Source organism: Cercospora kikuchii (genome assembly GCF_019650295.1).
Source record: "Cercospora kikuchii DNA, contig_00003, whole genome shotgun sequence".
Lineage (NCBI taxonomy): Eukaryota > Fungi > Ascomycota > Dothideomycetes > Mycosphaerellales > Mycosphaerellaceae > Cercospora > Cercospora kikuchii.
Genome location: NW_025408584.1, coordinates 3,420,684 through 3,436,525, shown reverse-complemented (window position 1 = coordinate 3,436,525; position 15,842 = coordinate 3,420,684). Strand labels below are relative to the sequence as shown.

General features: G+C 54.3%; 7 protein-coding genes across 7 annotated transcripts; 3 read left to right on the top strand and 4 right to left on the bottom strand.

Annotated features, from left to right (window-relative positions):
* Positions 1–235: 235 nt before the first annotated feature.
* On the bottom strand, positions 236–5,529 carry CKM354_000573600 (chromatin-remodeling protein SWR1; the record flags this gene model as incomplete). The annotated part of the gene is made up of 2 exons (XM_044801018.1): positions 236–5,120; positions 5,189–5,529. 2 exons carry the CDS (start codon positions 5,527–5,529, stop codon positions 236–238), a joined length of 5,226 nt encoding a protein of 1,741 aa, XP_044656953.1.
* Positions 5,530–5,931: 402 nt separating this feature from the next.
* On the top strand, positions 5,932–6,703 carry CKM354_000573500 (uncharacterized protein; the record flags this gene model as incomplete). Its single annotated transcript, XM_044801017.1, has 4 exons — positions 5,932–6,117; positions 6,217–6,293; positions 6,352–6,535; positions 6,584–6,703. The coding sequence occupies 4 exons, from the start codon at positions 5,932–5,934 to the stop codon at positions 6,701–6,703; spliced, it is 567 nt and encodes a 188-aa protein (XP_044656952.1).
* A 1,106-nt stretch (positions 6,704–7,809) lies between these two features.
* On the top strand, positions 7,810–8,640 carry CKM354_000573400 (uncharacterized protein; the record flags this gene model as incomplete). The annotated part of the gene is made up of 1 exon (XM_044801016.1): positions 7,810–8,640. One exon carries the CDS (start codon positions 7,810–7,812, stop codon positions 8,638–8,640), a length of 831 nt encoding a protein of 276 aa, XP_044656951.1.
* Positions 8,641–9,520: 880 nt separating this feature from the next.
* CKM354_000573300 (uncharacterized protein) lies at positions 9,521–10,692 on the bottom strand (the record flags this gene model as incomplete). The annotated part of the gene is made up of 2 exons (XM_044801015.1): positions 9,521–10,403; positions 10,463–10,692. 2 exons carry the CDS (start codon positions 10,690–10,692, stop codon positions 9,521–9,523), a joined length of 1,113 nt encoding a protein of 370 aa, XP_044656950.1.
* A 272-nt stretch (positions 10,693–10,964) lies between these two features.
* CKM354_000573200 (uncharacterized protein) lies at positions 10,965–12,317 on the top strand (the record flags this gene model as incomplete). Its single annotated transcript, XM_044801014.1, has 1 exon — positions 10,965–12,317. The coding sequence occupies one exon, from the start codon at positions 10,965–10,967 to the stop codon at positions 12,315–12,317; it is 1,353 nt and encodes a 450-aa protein (XP_044656949.1).
* Positions 12,318–12,660: 343 nt separating this feature from the next.
* CKM354_000573100 (guanine nucleotide-binding protein subunit beta) lies at positions 12,661–13,862 on the bottom strand (the record flags this gene model as incomplete). The annotated part of the gene is made up of 3 exons (XM_044801013.1): positions 12,661–13,086; positions 13,281–13,725; positions 13,783–13,862. 3 exons carry the CDS (start codon positions 13,860–13,862, stop codon positions 12,661–12,663), a joined length of 951 nt encoding a protein of 316 aa, XP_044656948.1.
* A 313-nt stretch (positions 13,863–14,175) lies between these two features.
* On the bottom strand, positions 14,176–15,600 carry CKM354_000573000 (uncharacterized protein; the record flags this gene model as incomplete). Its single annotated transcript, XM_044801012.1, has 2 exons — positions 14,176–14,594; positions 14,649–15,600. 2 exons carry the CDS (start codon positions 15,598–15,600, stop codon positions 14,176–14,178), a joined length of 1,371 nt encoding a protein of 456 aa, XP_044656947.1.
* Positions 15,601–15,842: the final 242 nt, after the last annotated feature.

Below are 15,842 nucleotides of genomic sequence, written 5' to 3'. Positions count from 1 at the left end.
CATCTAGATTGGAACTGCCACTTTCCACATCTGGGCATCGACACTGGAATGGCCGTGTGGTTGCTTTTGCAAATGTTCTTCGCTTTCGCTATGTTACATGTTCGTTCTGTGTTGTTGATCAACACGTCAGAGTCGACGATGCACCGCCTCGGTACTGAACTCCTTCGCTATGAGTGCCCCCTTCCCATAGTTCTACAATGCCACTACCCAGCGACCTGTGCTGTCAGGTTCGCATCTATCGAATTCTCTTCTTGGGTCGATGGCTACGATCTCTGCCATGCTTGTCAAGTCGGGCTGGTGGCGGTGTGTATACCCAGCCTTGCAGCAGATGCTCCATCTGCTTGATCATGTACAGATCAACGTGACCCTTGAGTTCCTCTGTAACCTCGTCGACCTCGTCCTCTGCTGCGCCTGGTCCAGGAGTGTTGGCCTTGGAGGGTCCCTTCGATGAACGATCACCAAAGTCGACATCGTCGGTGCGATCTTCCTTGCCAGCCTTCTCTGCAGCTTGAACATCTTCTTTGTCCTCCACCGACGCAAGCGCTGTCGTCGTGGCTTGCTCGTCCCCTCCAAGCAAACGGCCGATGGCGTCGTCGATCTCATCTTCTTTGTCGTCAGAGCTGCGCTTGAGCTGATATTCCGTGGTGAAGTGTCCGTCTTGAATGACAGTCTGGTCGAGCAGACTCTTCTGATTGGCACGCCGGAGGATGTTCTCCTCTACAGTCTTCTCGCTCACCAGTTTGTATACCTCCACGTCTTTCGTCTGTCCAATGCGATGAGCTCGATCCATGCACTGTCGGTCCATCTGCGGGTTCCAATCAAGATCGTAGAAGATCACTGAAGATGCGCCGGTCAAGTTTAAGCCCACTCCTCCAGCACGCGACGACAATATCATACACTGGTACTTGGATTCGGCGCGGTTGAATTCAGACGAGTAGAGTTGTCTGCGCTCCACTGGCGTACTGCCATCCAAGCGCAAATAGGGCAACCCCATCAAGCTCAGGAACCGTTCCAGCACGTCGAGCGTTCCAGTCATTTGTGTGAAGATCAGACTGCGAGACCCTCGTGATTGCAAGTCCCGTAGGAGATATGTCAGGCGTTGCAGCTTACCTGCATCATAGATGAGGAGGCGCTTGTCTGGAAAGGCAATAGATGTTCGAACCCGGGCTTCATGACCGTGATCGTGATTTGCTGGGTACAATGGTGAGCTGCGCATCACCTCCTGCGCCTTTCGCGGGATAGCATAATCCAAGATGGGCACCGTCGCGGCAGGTGGCACGAATGCGAATCGTATGATGAGCTCTTTCATGTCCTCTGCGTAGCTGTCCAACGTGGCAACATCGCGTTGTAGCTGTATGTCATTGGCAACATGCCAGTCACTGAGATGCTCAAAGCGCAAGGGCCTTCGACCCAGTCGTGTGTGTCCTTGCCATGTCTTGACTAGCGGCTGAGATTTCGACTTGAAAATGTAAGGCTTATTGTTGCTGACAGTGACGACCTCCCGAAGATCTGTTGGGAGCAACGGCTCTTGGTCTAACGCAGACTCGGTGGCTGCAATGCAAGAACGGAGTTGCTGCAACCTGCGCTGCCGCATGCGAAGGCGTTGGAGAGCGCGGGAGCCCGCGATTGTTGCGCGATCGGGTTCTTCGTTGGGTATGGTCGACTCAACTTCGCTCAACTGGCGTGAGAGCTCGTCGCCCACGGCGAGCTGTCGTGAACGGTTCATTGCAGATCTCCTCAGAGACGTATTGCTGACAATCAGTAGTTTCGCAGGAATTTCGTCACGAGCCCCAGACATGCGGCGGATCAGGTGCTCAGATTCGGCATAACCCTCCAGAGGACTGTACTCCATTGCAAAGCTGGTCTGAATTGGCCGCGGGTCAAAGAGATCTGGATGATTACACACCCTCCTCAGACTCAGTAGGACAGCTCCTGCTTGGACACCGCTGCCCTTAGCGAGCGTGTCCCGTGTGGATGCGAGCCCCATGTAGTCTTGATACAGCTGACGCTGGCGCTTGCTGAGTTTGCACACCACCACGGATTCCGTCTTCTTGGGAAGATCCTTTTCCACCTCATCCTTTTTGCGGCGAAGCAAGAATGGGCGCAGGGAGATATGCAATTGGTCAACCACACGCTGGGCATTTTCGGTCAATTTCTGGACTCCTTGGTCGAAGATCTCCTTGACGGGATCCTTCCAATGGCTGAGAAACTCCTCAAGCTCACCATGGGACCGGCTTTCGTCACCCGCGGTCAAGAAAGTGAGCAGAGACCAGACTTCGGCAAGATCATTCTGCAGCGGTGTTCCGGTGAGCAAAAGGCGCGCCTTTGTTCTCAAACGTATCAACAGCTGCCACCGCTGACTGTTGAAATTTCTGATATTGTGAGCTTCATCCAGGATGAGATAGTGCCACTGCTGGCCACGGATCGCGTTGATGTCCTGCGCTGCAACATTGTAGCTTGTGATCACCACGTTGTAACCTCTCTTTGACCGGTCTTCATGGTGCGGGTCATTCGTCCAACCTTTGCGCTTCAGTTCTCGTTCGGACGCAGATCCATAATATCCCAGAACACGAAAACCAGGCAAGAACTTCTGGAACTCTGTCACCCAGTTCAGGATGACCGATGTCGGTACAATGACAAGATGTGTCTCCCAAACCTCGTGCACCTCTGCCAGGTGCGCGAGCAGGGCAATCGTTTGTATTGTCTTGCCGAGGCCCATCTCGTCAGCAAGTATGCCGTTTGTGCCATTGCGATACAAGGAGGCCAACCAGTCCACGCCAGCGTGCTGATAAGAGCGAAGAGTGCCGCGAAGTAGGGTGGGAACTGGCACAAGGGTCTTTGTGAAGCCCAGCTCCGAAGTCTCTGACGCCCCATCCACTTCTTCGCTTTGCTCGGTCTCCATAGCATCGCCATCTCCGTTCGTTTGCAAAGGTGGGGCAGGCTTGTCCTCCGAGTCCATGACACCTGGCTGTTCATCTGTGCCGTTCACGATCGCTTTCTCGTCGGTAGACGCGCCAGCATCTGCTTGTGCCTCCGATCTGGGTTCAGATTGTGGCCGCGCGTTCTCATCATCGCCACCGTTCTCCACACTAGTCATTGGCGTTGGAAGACCACCTTCCTTTTGCTTCAAGAGCTCCTTCTCACTGTAAAGAGCCATTAAGGAATTCCGCAGCTCCGGAGGTTGTTCAGTATCGTCGGTGCCATCCTCGTCTTCGTCATTATCGTTGTTGTCGGCTTCATCGCCAGTACTACTCATGTCTTCGTCCGAATCGTAGTCTTCCGAATCCATGTCCACGGACTCGTCAGAAGTCTCATCGTCATCCGCGTCGTCATCGTCCTGAAATAATGCTGCCAGACCAGACGTCTTGGACCGATCGAATGGCGCTCCATCATCGATATCCATGGCATCCCCTTTCCCTTCGGCTTCAGGTGTTGCGTCTCCGTTGTCGTGCTCCGCATTATTGCTATCTTTCTGCTCCTGGGTTGGCGAGGTAGCATTGGTCTCTATATTGAGATCCTCGTTGTGCTCCGGCACGACTTTAGAATTCAGCTTGTCCGGAGGCTCGACGCCTCGAGAAGCCTGGCGTTCTGCTTCAAGCTCAGCGTCACGCTTTGCCTTGTATGCTGCAAATGCTTCTTCACTCATGGCGCCCTCCTCCTCTGATTCATCTGAGCTGTCCATGTTCTCTTCCGAGTCCTCCTCGCTCTCTTGGTCCGACTCTTCAGCGTTACTCACGCTGTCTTCATCCATGCTCGAGTCGCTGTCGGCTTCGCCACGCTGCTTTGCCAACAGATTTTCGCTGTATTCAAGCTTCTCTTTCAGCTTTTCCGCACGGACACGCTCTTGCTCCTTTTCCCATGCTCGCCGCTTCATGTCTTTCACGTGCGCCTCAACCATTTCCCACTTCGCCTTCATATCCGCAACGATCTGCTTCTTTACATGGTCAATGATCTTGTTCCGCTCCGCGATGAGGTCCTCTTCAGTAGGTCCATTGCGCTCCTTCCACTTCTCCAAAGCCTCTTGTGCAATCTTCTTGGCTAAAGTGCGGTGAAGGGTCTTCTCCCTGATCTGGAGTGTTCGGAGGTACAGCGCGTGGGCTGTCAGGTGATCGCCGTGGCCATACTGCTGCGGTGGCTCGGGTTGCTGGTCGTCCTGGAACAGGCTCAGGTTCTCCTTGCTCAACGGTCCGCCGGTTTGGGTAGCTTCGAGGATTCTCCTCCTGGTAGCAGCTTCGCGGGAAACATACTTCGCCTCGTCTTCTGCAAGTTTCTCAACAGAAAGTGGTCCGCGATCGTTCTCAGCCGATGGTGCTTGCCTCTCTTGGAGCTCGAGATTATCTAGCAGTTGCCAGATCGATAATTTGGGAGGTAGTATCGGCGACGGCACTCTGGCTTGAGGGAACGGTGGTGGGATAAAGGCTCGTGGAGCGACCTTCAGTTTGAGCCTCGGTGACGGCTTTGCGAGAGTCGGAGAATCGGGAGAGGCATCGCTGGTCCGATGGCTTTTCCGTCGCAGAGCTGGCGATGGCTCGCGCTTGATCTTCGACTTTGGCCTGCCGGGATTGCGCTTGACACCGTTCATCGTGGGCGAAGTCGGATCCTGCGCGAATGAGCGGCTGGGCTGCAACGCAGCTATCTGAGCCTGGAGATCCGCGATGCGCTGTGCACTATCAGTAGACGACGACGGTCGCTCCAGTCCATTTGCCTGCTTTTTGGACTTCTCCGATCCCAGCTCGCTCTTGCGAGTGCTTCCTCCCATGCTCTTGCTCGCACTCGGCTTGATATCCGCATGCTTCTGCCCGCCCAACCTATCCACCTGCTTTTTGCTCCGCGGACTAATACGCTTGGGTACAGCAACCAGATCCTTGTTGGCACGGCCGCTCTTACGCTGGCCGTCAATGTAGATGGAAGTTGGACCCTGCGCCTCGAACCTCTTCCACGGCGGAGACGGCGGACGGGAAGCTGCAGTGGTGCTCTGACTACGGCCGCGAGAATGTGTGGTCTCTGCGCGTTCGGCCTCGGATCCAGACAGACCGGGGGTGCCTACGTTTGAGTGCCGCGCTGAAACGCGGCGTCCATCGGCGGACTTCAGGGTCGACTGCGCAGCGACAGGAAATTGCCTGTTATCGAACGTGGATCAGTCAGCAAGTGTCTCAAGGTGATGAGCTGTTACACGCGGGCATCCTACCAAGGCGGACTGGCGGCCCTCTTGCGTTTCTTGGGCGGACTGTGTTGCGCGGACTCGGGGTTGTGCAGCTCGGCCTCTGACTCCCGCCTCCTCTTGGTCGCCGGCGGTGCATGGTCCGGTGGGAGCGTGGGTGGAGGGGCGGCGGCGTCGGCGTCGGCGGACGGGCGCTGGCCATCGCTGCCATGGTCGAGAGGCTCGGATTTGATGGTCGTCGGGTCGGCTGCAGGGTCGTCGCCGTGGTCGCGTGGTGAGGCGAGTCGCGCGTGTTGCCCGAGTGGTTCGTCGACGCTCTCGTCAATCACAGCGTCGGTCTCGCGCGTGGGGAGATCAGGAGGGTTCATGGCCAGAAATCACGACCGTCGCGTCTCGTCCAACAAAGACCATCATGAAACTCGCACATTCAACGGGCGCGTGACGCGGTGCAATTGCTGTAGACGGCCTTCAAATCCCCAACACGCCAAGCCCATGCGATCAGTGCAGAACAACAAGTCAAAAGTGAGCCGCCCGACGTCGTGCTGCTGGCGTGGTCGCTGCAATTTTTAGCTCGAGTCGCGCTTGCGGGCGGAGCCACTTGCGGAGCGAAGAAGGAGCGAACCTCCAACGGCGCATCCCGTTTCTGCCAAGCCTGGTCCGCCAGCAGCATCACCCAAGCAGCTCTCCGCCATAGTCAGCGATTGAGCGACACGCGAGCTCTCGACGCGCTCAAAACTCCCTGCACGCCTCCCCGAGGGCATTCAAAAGTCATGGCCGGTCTTCGCACGGCGCTGCGCCTGGCGCCGCGAGCACAATTCCTCCGCCCTTCCACCATTCCCTCGAACCTCGCGAAGCGCACCTATGCCTCAGCACCAGCGATCAGACGGCCGGCAACAGACGACAAGATTGCGAGCGAGGCGGAGCAGGCGTCTGAGGATGTCGGAGATCCGAACATGGTATGCAGATTCCAGCAGCACAATGGGTGGACCAGGGTGGACATACAAGACATGGGAAGACCACTGGGGATGCAGGAGCGCTGATGATTGTGGTGTTAGAATGGCAACTACCCGGATCCAAGTCTCACGTCGGCGCTGCCCATCAAGAGACAATTCCGTGACCCACATGGTGACTGGTGAGCACAATTACTGCTCATCTCGACACCATTTCTAGAGTTGCTGACAGCCGGATAGGTGGGACAAGCAAGAACGACGAAACTACGGCGAGCCCGTCCACGAGGACAATGATATTCTCGGCATCTTCTCTCCCGAGGTGTACACACATTTCACATCTGCCTGGGGTGGTGTGCTGCTCGGCACTTTTGTCGGAGCTGTTGGAGTGCTTTGCGCCGTTGTTTACAGATTCTATCCCGACAGAGTCAGTATGCCAATTCCTAAATCTGCTTACGATGCTGACATGCTGCAGCCCTCTGTGTCACGGACCTTCCCAGATGGACTGGAGGCTGAACTCGGCGGACCCAAGGCTGTCCGAGCACGCAGTGAGAATGACGGCGATGTCGCCGTCCTGGACCGATCTGTCGTCTAATCAGACAGACGGGACGTGTACATATCCAGCGAAAGGCTTCCCTTTGTACTATGAACAGATGAGCTCATCGAAAGCTCAAAATGACCATTGGCCATGTGCTAACATGAACCGTTTGTTGAACTCATCCCAGCTTGGACACTCGAACTCGTTGTCGCCACCATGCAGTGGCATGAAGAAGAAGCTGGGCACCCTTCGAGTGCCATGCATTGGGAGGCTGCTGTCAATGCGCGGGCTTTCAAGTCCATTTATGTTCTGGCCAAGGAGACGCGATACATGCCTAGCACATAAGCGACAAGTGTACGCAACGAGAAACCAACTGACTTGTGTGTATTATTCATGGCGACACTATTCCGGCATTATAGGTCGCAGATGGAAGCCGGACCTTGACGTGGGTAGAATTCCTGCGTCAAACAGCTCGGCATTCGCTCAGGGCTTCACATGATGTCTCCGTCTGTACTAAGTGACTGACTGATCAAGAGGTTAGCTCGGGAATTCGACAATTATACGCGCCGCGCTTTCAAATTCTCAGACCCGCTTGTTCCTTTGCTCATCCGTGGTCGCCTTCCGAGTACAGCATTAAGTTGCAGAGACGCTGCGACGGTAGCCTCGTTTGTTTACGAAGTAGTGCTGCATATCTTGGAGTATCGAAGCCGTTTTGTTCTCTTCGCTCTTCTGCCGTTTGTGTTATGACTGGACCTTTTCGGCACTGACCTCATTTTAGGACTCACATTCCACACACGTTCCATTTTCATATCGACTACAGCCGAACCTCATTCGAGCACCACGACTATCGCTTCATAATAGCTTCGAGAGCGCAATCTGCTCTCACTTCAGTTCCAGCGACATGCCGTCATGCCATGAAGATGTGTTTCTTTGTTGCCGCTCCTGCGGAGTCAAAGAAGAACCGATCCGGTGATCAGCCTCTGCGATGCACAACAATCGCTGAAAACGGGTCGCGACAGCTCGAAAACCTCGAATCCTGACGATGCTCCTGAGAACAGCTCGATAATATCTCTGCTCCATATCGCATTACTACAACCAAGCAGGTTTCGTCGGGTCCAGCGGCATTGCTATACTTCGCGCGTCAAGACGACGTTTCCGGGAACATGGCTGTATTACGCAACTTCTACCTTGTCTGGCTGCCCATCGCTCTCCTCTGCCTCGTCCTCCCCGTCATATCAAAATTCAACGCCCATCAAAACTACGTGCGTAGTGCCCTCGCCAATCAAATCGCCTCCCTGGAAGCTCAATATGGTGAGGCAATCGATACTTCTCTCGACGGCTATGACCACGGGCCTGTCGCGGCCGCAATACACCAAGCTCATGAGAAGCGACGTGTCGCAATTCTGAAAACCCGAAACAGCATTGCCAAGGAGGCGGAGATTGTGAAGCGACAGCTGGGAGACGTCGATACTAGTCTGGAAGGCTACGACATCGACGCGATCGATGTGGATGAAGTGGAGGATAATACGCTGGGCAAGAGGGACTTCACTACAGGCTTTGCCGATGAAGACGATATTCTAGGCCATCGACATTCTGCCCGTTCCAATACTCCACTGAAGAATTACGAACCTGATCAAGCCGATTTTGACGCTGAGGACGTCGATTTCTCTCTCGAGGGATACGAAACCTATGAAAATCCCACGCTGACCCGCCGTGCTGACGATGACGACGATGACGATACAGATGGTTGGCCGGAGGACGTGGACTTCAGCCTTGAAGGCTATGATACTTCTCACTTCACGCGACGAGACAATCAAGAGGATGTGAACGATCGGTATCAAGATGCCGCTGATGAGGACTGGGGATTCGACGACGATGAGCTTGACAGTCTTACAGCGCAAGCAACGGCGGCTGCGGAAGCTGCGAGAGCAAAGGCGAAGCGGGCGGCTGAAGGATGGTACGAGGATGTGAAGAGATGGATAGGGATCTCGTGAGAGAGAAGCGAAGAGGGGAGGGAGCAGAGAGTCTCCAATGGTTAGGGTTGTCAAACTTTGCCGGAGTCCATGGAATAATCTGTAGGCGAGAGCCATGATCGATGTCGTACGTGTTCACTGTCACCGAGTCAATTGTGCGAGCACAATTTTCTATCGTGCGCTTATTGGCTTAACGCATTATCTGCTGACCGCAGCTTCCTGCCATGCTATGGCAACGGTCAAACCTTGAAGTCAAAAAGTGCTGCTTCTAGTGACTCGGGCATTCTTAGATCTATGATGGTAGTTTAATACGTTATTGTCCGAGGCCGGCACACCTCGAATCCGTAGAGCTAGAGGACGTAAACCCAGGCGAATGACGCCCGCCTGGGGCGAGATTGATATTATTGGACGCTACATCGATGTGTTTGCGTGTTCTACATTGTACATGGAACTCATGAAGTGTGAATTCGCTGGCTTTTGCCGCACGGCACACAGCGACCCTTCAGAGGCGCGGCATCCTTCATGGCGCCGGTCTGATTATTGCCAAGTCTGCATGAATGGTGCCCCGACCTTTCTCGCGTCCTAAGGGGAGGTCCAAACCTCAAACGATTTTGCACACTGGCTGCATCGAGAGATGCGCCTGATTCTGTCGCAGAGTAGACACAGTGTTGGTCTGACCTGCGACGGCACCCATAGACGGCCACATGTCACACCAGGTTCGACACCTTTGCCATCCCTGACATATCGCTGCCTGGCAATGGATGTTGGTCCGTAATCCAAACTGCAAGCTCAGCGTGGTTGGAATCTGCTACAAAGCAAGCCAGCTTATACCATAGACGGCACGTCCGCTTGATGCTTTTGAGTGTCTCGATATTGGAGAATGCTGCGATGCTGAACGACTTCAATCTTCTTCCACTCGAGCCTTCTTATTACTTCCGTTCGGGGTTTCGTCGCTGCGCTTGCGTTTTCCTTTGCCATTTGTGGCACTGCCCTTGCCTCCTTTGATCCTGTACGTACTGTCTGGATCACGTCCGCGCTTCTTAGGATGATCATCCACGAAACTCCCAAATTCATCGTCATCGACAAAGGAAGCAGCAGGGCTAGCACCTTCCCTCGCCCGTCCAAGAGATCTGTCGCCAACTTGTTTCGCAAGATTACGCTTTGCGCCGGCTCCACGAGCAGGTTTCACATCTATACTGTCGTTGTCGTCGATATCTGCAGTAGGTCCTGATTGTTTTGCGTGTGTCTTTAACCAATTGTGCTGACTCTGCGGATTTTGCAATTCTGTTTGTCGCTCGACCTCACGTGGTGTCATGTCAGCCCAGTGTTTGATGTCCTCGGCGTGCTCCTTCTCCTTGATTTGAGCAACAGGGTCACCAAGAGTCGCGTCCAGGCGCAGCAGATAGTCATCTTCTTCCTGAGATGTCAAGTAGCTTGACGCATTGTCGGGTTTAACGTCGCTTGGCAATGGTTTCTCGGGGGACGGGCGGGCATGCGAGACCTCCTCCTCAAGTTTGTCCAGCGAAAGGAGGCCTTGTCGCGCAAGCTTCTTGTCGATCTGTTCTCTTATAACATGCAGGTCAAGGTGAGGGATCTGGCCGTTTTGAACAGCAGTCGTGTACTCCATCAAGAGCGCATTCGCTTCTGTGGGGCTGATATTGCTATCGACAACGCTTGGTATGTTGGCGACGGCAGAGTGCTCGTTCTCAAGGGAGACATCGAATCGCAAGTCAGTAGGAAGAGCCTGGTTCTGGTTCAAATCAAGCAGAACCTCCAAGACGGAACTGGAGACATATCAGCTATCTGCGCAGTGCAACAGGCGGCTATGTGAAGGAGCACTTACTCCAGCTCCTCGCGCAATCGGCGTGCAGTGCCCAGCATCTTCTGCTCTTCCTTAAACAGCCTCTTGTTCTCCTCCAACACGCCATCGAACTTATGCCGCAGCTTGCGATACTTCTTGCGGTATGATTTGTAGCGCGCACGCTCGCCCACCGCTGCCAATGACTTGCCCCCAGTGTCGGGATGCTGTTGCGTTGGAACTGCCACTGCAGCGTGACCTTCCGTGTCCGACATTGTTCAATGCTGTTCTCGGTGTGCTTGTGGGTTGCGTCAGATGGAAAAGAGGATGGCGACCATCGATTGGATCGCGAGAAGTGATAATGCCGTGGTGTGCGTATGTGGTGGTGTCGTTGGTGCTGCGTCGCGAAAGTGGCAGACAGCTGCGAGGTGGACGACGTGATGCGTGATGCGATGGATCCCTGTCGGAAACGGCAGCCGATGCTCAAGCTCCACCCAGAATTTCATGTGAAACTTCAGATGAACATTTACAACGACCTCGGCGCACAATGTCACGGGAAAACATGTCTTCGAGCGACATCAAGGCCGAGAAGAAGAAGAAGCGCAAGAGGGCGGAGAAGGCAGAGGCGGAGGAAGAGCTCGAGATCGATGTCAATCTGCCCGAGCCACCGTCGAAGAAAGCCAAGCGCAAAGAGAAAAAGGCCAAATCGAAGCCAGCCGCAACAGAGAACACAGATGCTGCAAAGGATGAGAATGCTACAACGAAGACGCAGGAGGACAACATCCATCCTTCACGCAGTCTGCAAGTGCCAGTAGCCAAGGGAGAAGAAGCAGGCAAGCGGTCAGATTATGGAGTCTGGATTGGCAACCTCTCTTTCAAGACGACGAAGGAAACCCTCCGCCGGTTCTTCCTCGACCGTGGTGGCATCGACGAGACCTCCATCACACGCCTCCACTTGCCCGTCGACCACAACACTAAGCAGAACAAGGGCTTCGCCTACGTCGATTTCACCACTGAAGCAGTCCTTAACATTGCTATCACATGCACAGAGAAGCTCCTCGATGGGCGTAAAGTACTCATCAAAAATGCGAAAAGCTTTGAAGGCCGACCCGCCAAAACGAAGGCGGAAGAGGATGCTGCGAAACACGGAAACATCAGCACAAAAGCCCCAAGCAAGCGTGTCTTCGTTGGGAACCTGAGCTTTGACATCACCAAAGACGAACTAGCAGAACACTTCGCCCAAGCCGGTACCGTCGAAGACGTCTTCCTCGCGACATTTGAAGACAGCGGAAAATGTAAAGGCTTTGGCTGGGTAACTTTCGCTGATATCGAAGCCGCAGAAAAAGCTGTGAAGGGCTTCATCTACAAAGAACAACAGCAAGATGACGATGAAGACAGTGAAGCTGCTGATTCAGGAAAGGAGAAAGAAAAGGGCAGTGATAGCGACAGCGAAGAGTACACCGCCGAACAGAAAAAGCGCCACGCGAAAAAGAAGAAGAAACCAATGAAGTGGTTCATCAACCGCATACACGGTCGCATGATGAAATTGGAATTCGCTGAGGACAAACAAACAAGATACCAGAAGCGGTATGGGAAAGGCAGCGGCGGAGCAGCGAAACGCCACGGCGAAGAGCAGGCTGGTAACGGCGCAGAAGAAGAGAGCATCGAGGCATTGGCGGCACAAGCCGCAGCAGCGCGAGATGCACCTAGGGAGAAGAGCAACAAGAAGCGGGATCCGAATTTGAAGAAGATGAACAAGGATGAGAGACAGGAGCTCCGAAGAAAGAAGCACGATGCGCGACTAACGGCGCCCGGAGCCGCCCTTGCGAAGGCGCAAAGGAGTGACAAGGCTTCTGGTACTGCTGTTGCTGGAACAGGCAAAAAGATCAGTTTCGATTGAGGTGGATCGCAATGATTATCATGGTCACTTTCGGATCCTGGCGGTTGTTCACGCAGACTTCAATATTCGATTTGTGTAGTGTGCTAATGGAGAACGAAGCGGCAGAGCAAATGAAGTGGATCAAGTCGTATTCATTTTTTCATCATCTCGTCTATTTGGCACGTGCACCGCTGCGACCTGTCATACTCTCAGTCCAGGACATGCTTCCCACAACCACATGAAGTAGTACCTGGCGAGCCTCGTATCGCAGCACCTCATCATGCCGTTTCCAAAGCCACCTTCGTCCCCATTGTGTTGTTCGTGACTCCATTTATCATGAGTGAACATCAATGACTACACGCATTTAAGCGCGAGACATGACACCCCAAGCACGGATCTTGTTGTCGGTGTAACCGGCGAACAGAGTCTGGCCGTCAGCAGACCAAGCGAGCGAGATACACTCTGGGTCGCGGGCCTTGCCGCCGGACTCGACGAACTCTGGGCGGAGCTCATCAACCTTGCTCTTCTTCTCGAGGTCAAAGATGACAATCTCCTTGGCAGTGGCAGCGCAGAGCCAGTAGCGGTTTGGCGAGAAGACGAGAGCGTGGATCTCGTCACCGGCGCTGAGCGAGTAGAGGTGCTTGGACTCGTTGAGGTCCCAGAGCATGGTGGTACCGTCCTTACCACCGGAGGCGCAGAGAGATCCGTCAGGAGAGATGGTGACGGTGTTAATGTAGCCAGTGTGGCCAATGTGGTCGGTCTGCAGACGGCAGGTGGAGAGCTCCCAAACCTAGTATTCAAAGTCAGCGCATTGTCCCGATTTGAGTGTCCCGAGGTGTAGTGATGCATTGATCGACAGGGAATCAGTATGCCTTATAGGCAGGTTTGTTTCATAGCCGTAGATGGCGGCTCTAAAGTAGCAAATACTTGTTTAAAGCATCATGTGAAGGCGGAGGGGAAAGCAGGGTCTCTGGCTGAACATACCTTGACGAACTTGTCCCAACCAGCAGAGACGATGACTGGGTTTTGTGGGTTTGGCGAGAAGCGCACGCACGAGACCCACTCGGTGTGTCCCTTGTCGGTGATGGTGTACTTGCAGTCACCGAGGGTGTTCCACAGCTTGATGGTGCGGTCGCGCGAACCGGACACGATCTGGCGGTTGTCGGCAGAGAAGGAGACGGAGAGGACGTCGTTGTTGTGTCCGACGAAGCGGCGGGTGGTCTGGCCAGTGGACAGCTCCCACAGGCGCAGAGTCTTGTCCCACGAGGAAGAAAGAGCGTAGGCACCGTCGGAGGAGATCACGCAGTCGGAGACGATGTGGGAGTGGCCGTGGAGCGAGCGCTTTGGGTAGCCGTAGCTGGTGTCGTCGCGGGTCAAGTTCCAGACAATGAGAGTCTTGTCACGGGAACCAGACAGGAGCATGTTTGGGCTGTCAATTGCTGTTAGCCAAAGCTGGTCTGCTCACTTGCGCCGCGTGTGTTCTTACTTCTCGAGAGAGGTGGCCAAGCTGGTGACCCAGCCGGAGTGGCCCTCGAGGGTACCGCGGAGGACGAGCTGCTCTGCCATTGTTACTGGAGTGTGGGTGTTGTTGTGGTTGTGGTTGGGGTAGGTGGTAGGTGAAGTGGGCGTATCGAGCGGAAATCTGAGATCCAAAAGCTCGAATTGCGAGTAGAATTCCGAGTGCGCGACTAGCGCAAGGCCTCAGGCACTACAACCGCGGACTGTCCCCGAACAGCTCACAGCTCACCAACACAGAACACCTGGAAATTTTCGTGGACGTGATACTCTATTTATTGTACCTATCTACACCGTACATGACGAGACTGTTCCAAATGCTGGGACATACTGCATCTACCCAAGACCGCGGCTGTCGATATTCTTACAGCTTCGAGCTGAGCACAGCTCGCATTCTCTTCTCCACTGCATCGAGGTATTCGGTTGTCGTCACGTAGTCGTTCTTCTTTCCACAGCTGATGGCCAAGTCCTTGGTCATGATGCCTTGCTCATCAACAACGTGGATGCATGCCTCCTCCAAGCTCTCAGCGAACTTTGTCACTTCTGGTGTGCCATCAAGCTCTCCACGCTTGGCAAGACCTCGTGTCCACGCAAAGATGGACGCGATCGGGTTCGTTGAGGTTGGGTTGCCCTTTTGGTGCTCGCGGTAGTGGCGGGTGACGGTACCGTGAGCGGCTTCCGCCTCGAAAGTCTTTCCATCTGGAGTGACTAGCACTGAGGTCATGAGACCTAGGGAACCGAATCCTTGGGCAACGATATCGGATTGGACGTCACCGTCGTAGTCTATGTGATGTCAGTGAATCGTGAAACCAGGAACTAGAGTCAGAAGGTACATACTCTTCATGGCAATGACCATACCGCCCTCATTCTTGATCATTTGAGCAACCATGTCATCAATAAGGCGGTGCTCGTACCACAGACCCTTGGCCTCGAAGTCCTTGCGGTAATCCTTCTCGTAGATTTCTTGGAAGATGTCCTTGAATCTTCCATCGTATGCCTTCAGAATTGTGTTTTTCGTTGTCATGTACATCGGGTATTCGAGAGAAAGAGCGTGCTTGAACGAAGAGTGGGCAAATCCCTTGATACTCTCCACAGTGTTGTACTGTGTCTGAGCTACACCACCCTCGTGCTTGTCAGTGAACTCGAAGACTTGGATCTTTTGTGGCTCTCCGCCCTTCGGCGTGAAAACCATCTCCAGTTTGCCAGGGCCTTCGATGACTCTGTTCTGCGCACGATATTGGTCTCCGTGTGCGTGACGACCAATAACAATTGGCTTCTTCCAGCCTGGCACGAGTCGGGGTATCCGTGGGATCACGATTGGTTCTCTGAACACAGTGCCGCCCAAGATGTTTCGGATTGTGCCGTTTGGAGACAACCACATCTTCTTGAGCTTGAACTCCTCCACGCGCGCCTCATCGGGTGTGATGGTCGCACACTTCACACCCACGCTGTATTTCTTGATTGCCTCAGCGGCATCCACCGTGATCTGGTCGTTGGTCTCATCACGCTTCTCCAGCCCCAGGTCGTAATACTTGAGGTCGATGTCCAAGTATGGGTGGATGAATTTGTCTTTGATGTCCTTCCAGATGATCCTGGTCATTTCATCGCCATCGAGCTCGACGACCGGGTTCTTGACCTTGATCTTGGGAATCTGCTGTGACGCCATGTTTCTGCGCTGTACAACCTTTGCCGCGATTGGTCGTGGAAATGCGCGTGCAGCCGGAACGATTCTGGTGGTCGTGTGGGTGAGGGAGGGTGCGGCAGCGGTAAACGACCGAAGAGCAGACATGATCAGTGATTATGTATGTACGGCGGGCGGGATCGGTTGAGTAGTGTCTGGCGCCGCTGAGTGGGCGGTAGTTTTGCTTGACGTGCGAAGTCTCCTTCACAAGAGACCTCTACCCGAGGGCAAAGCTACTATGCGTGAATGCGGCGGTATCGGCGGCGTCATCCCCGCCAATGATCGAAGCTGTTCGCCAGATGCGCTGTGCGCTGCGGCTGATTACCCTGTCATGCCCTGCATTCAGCTCT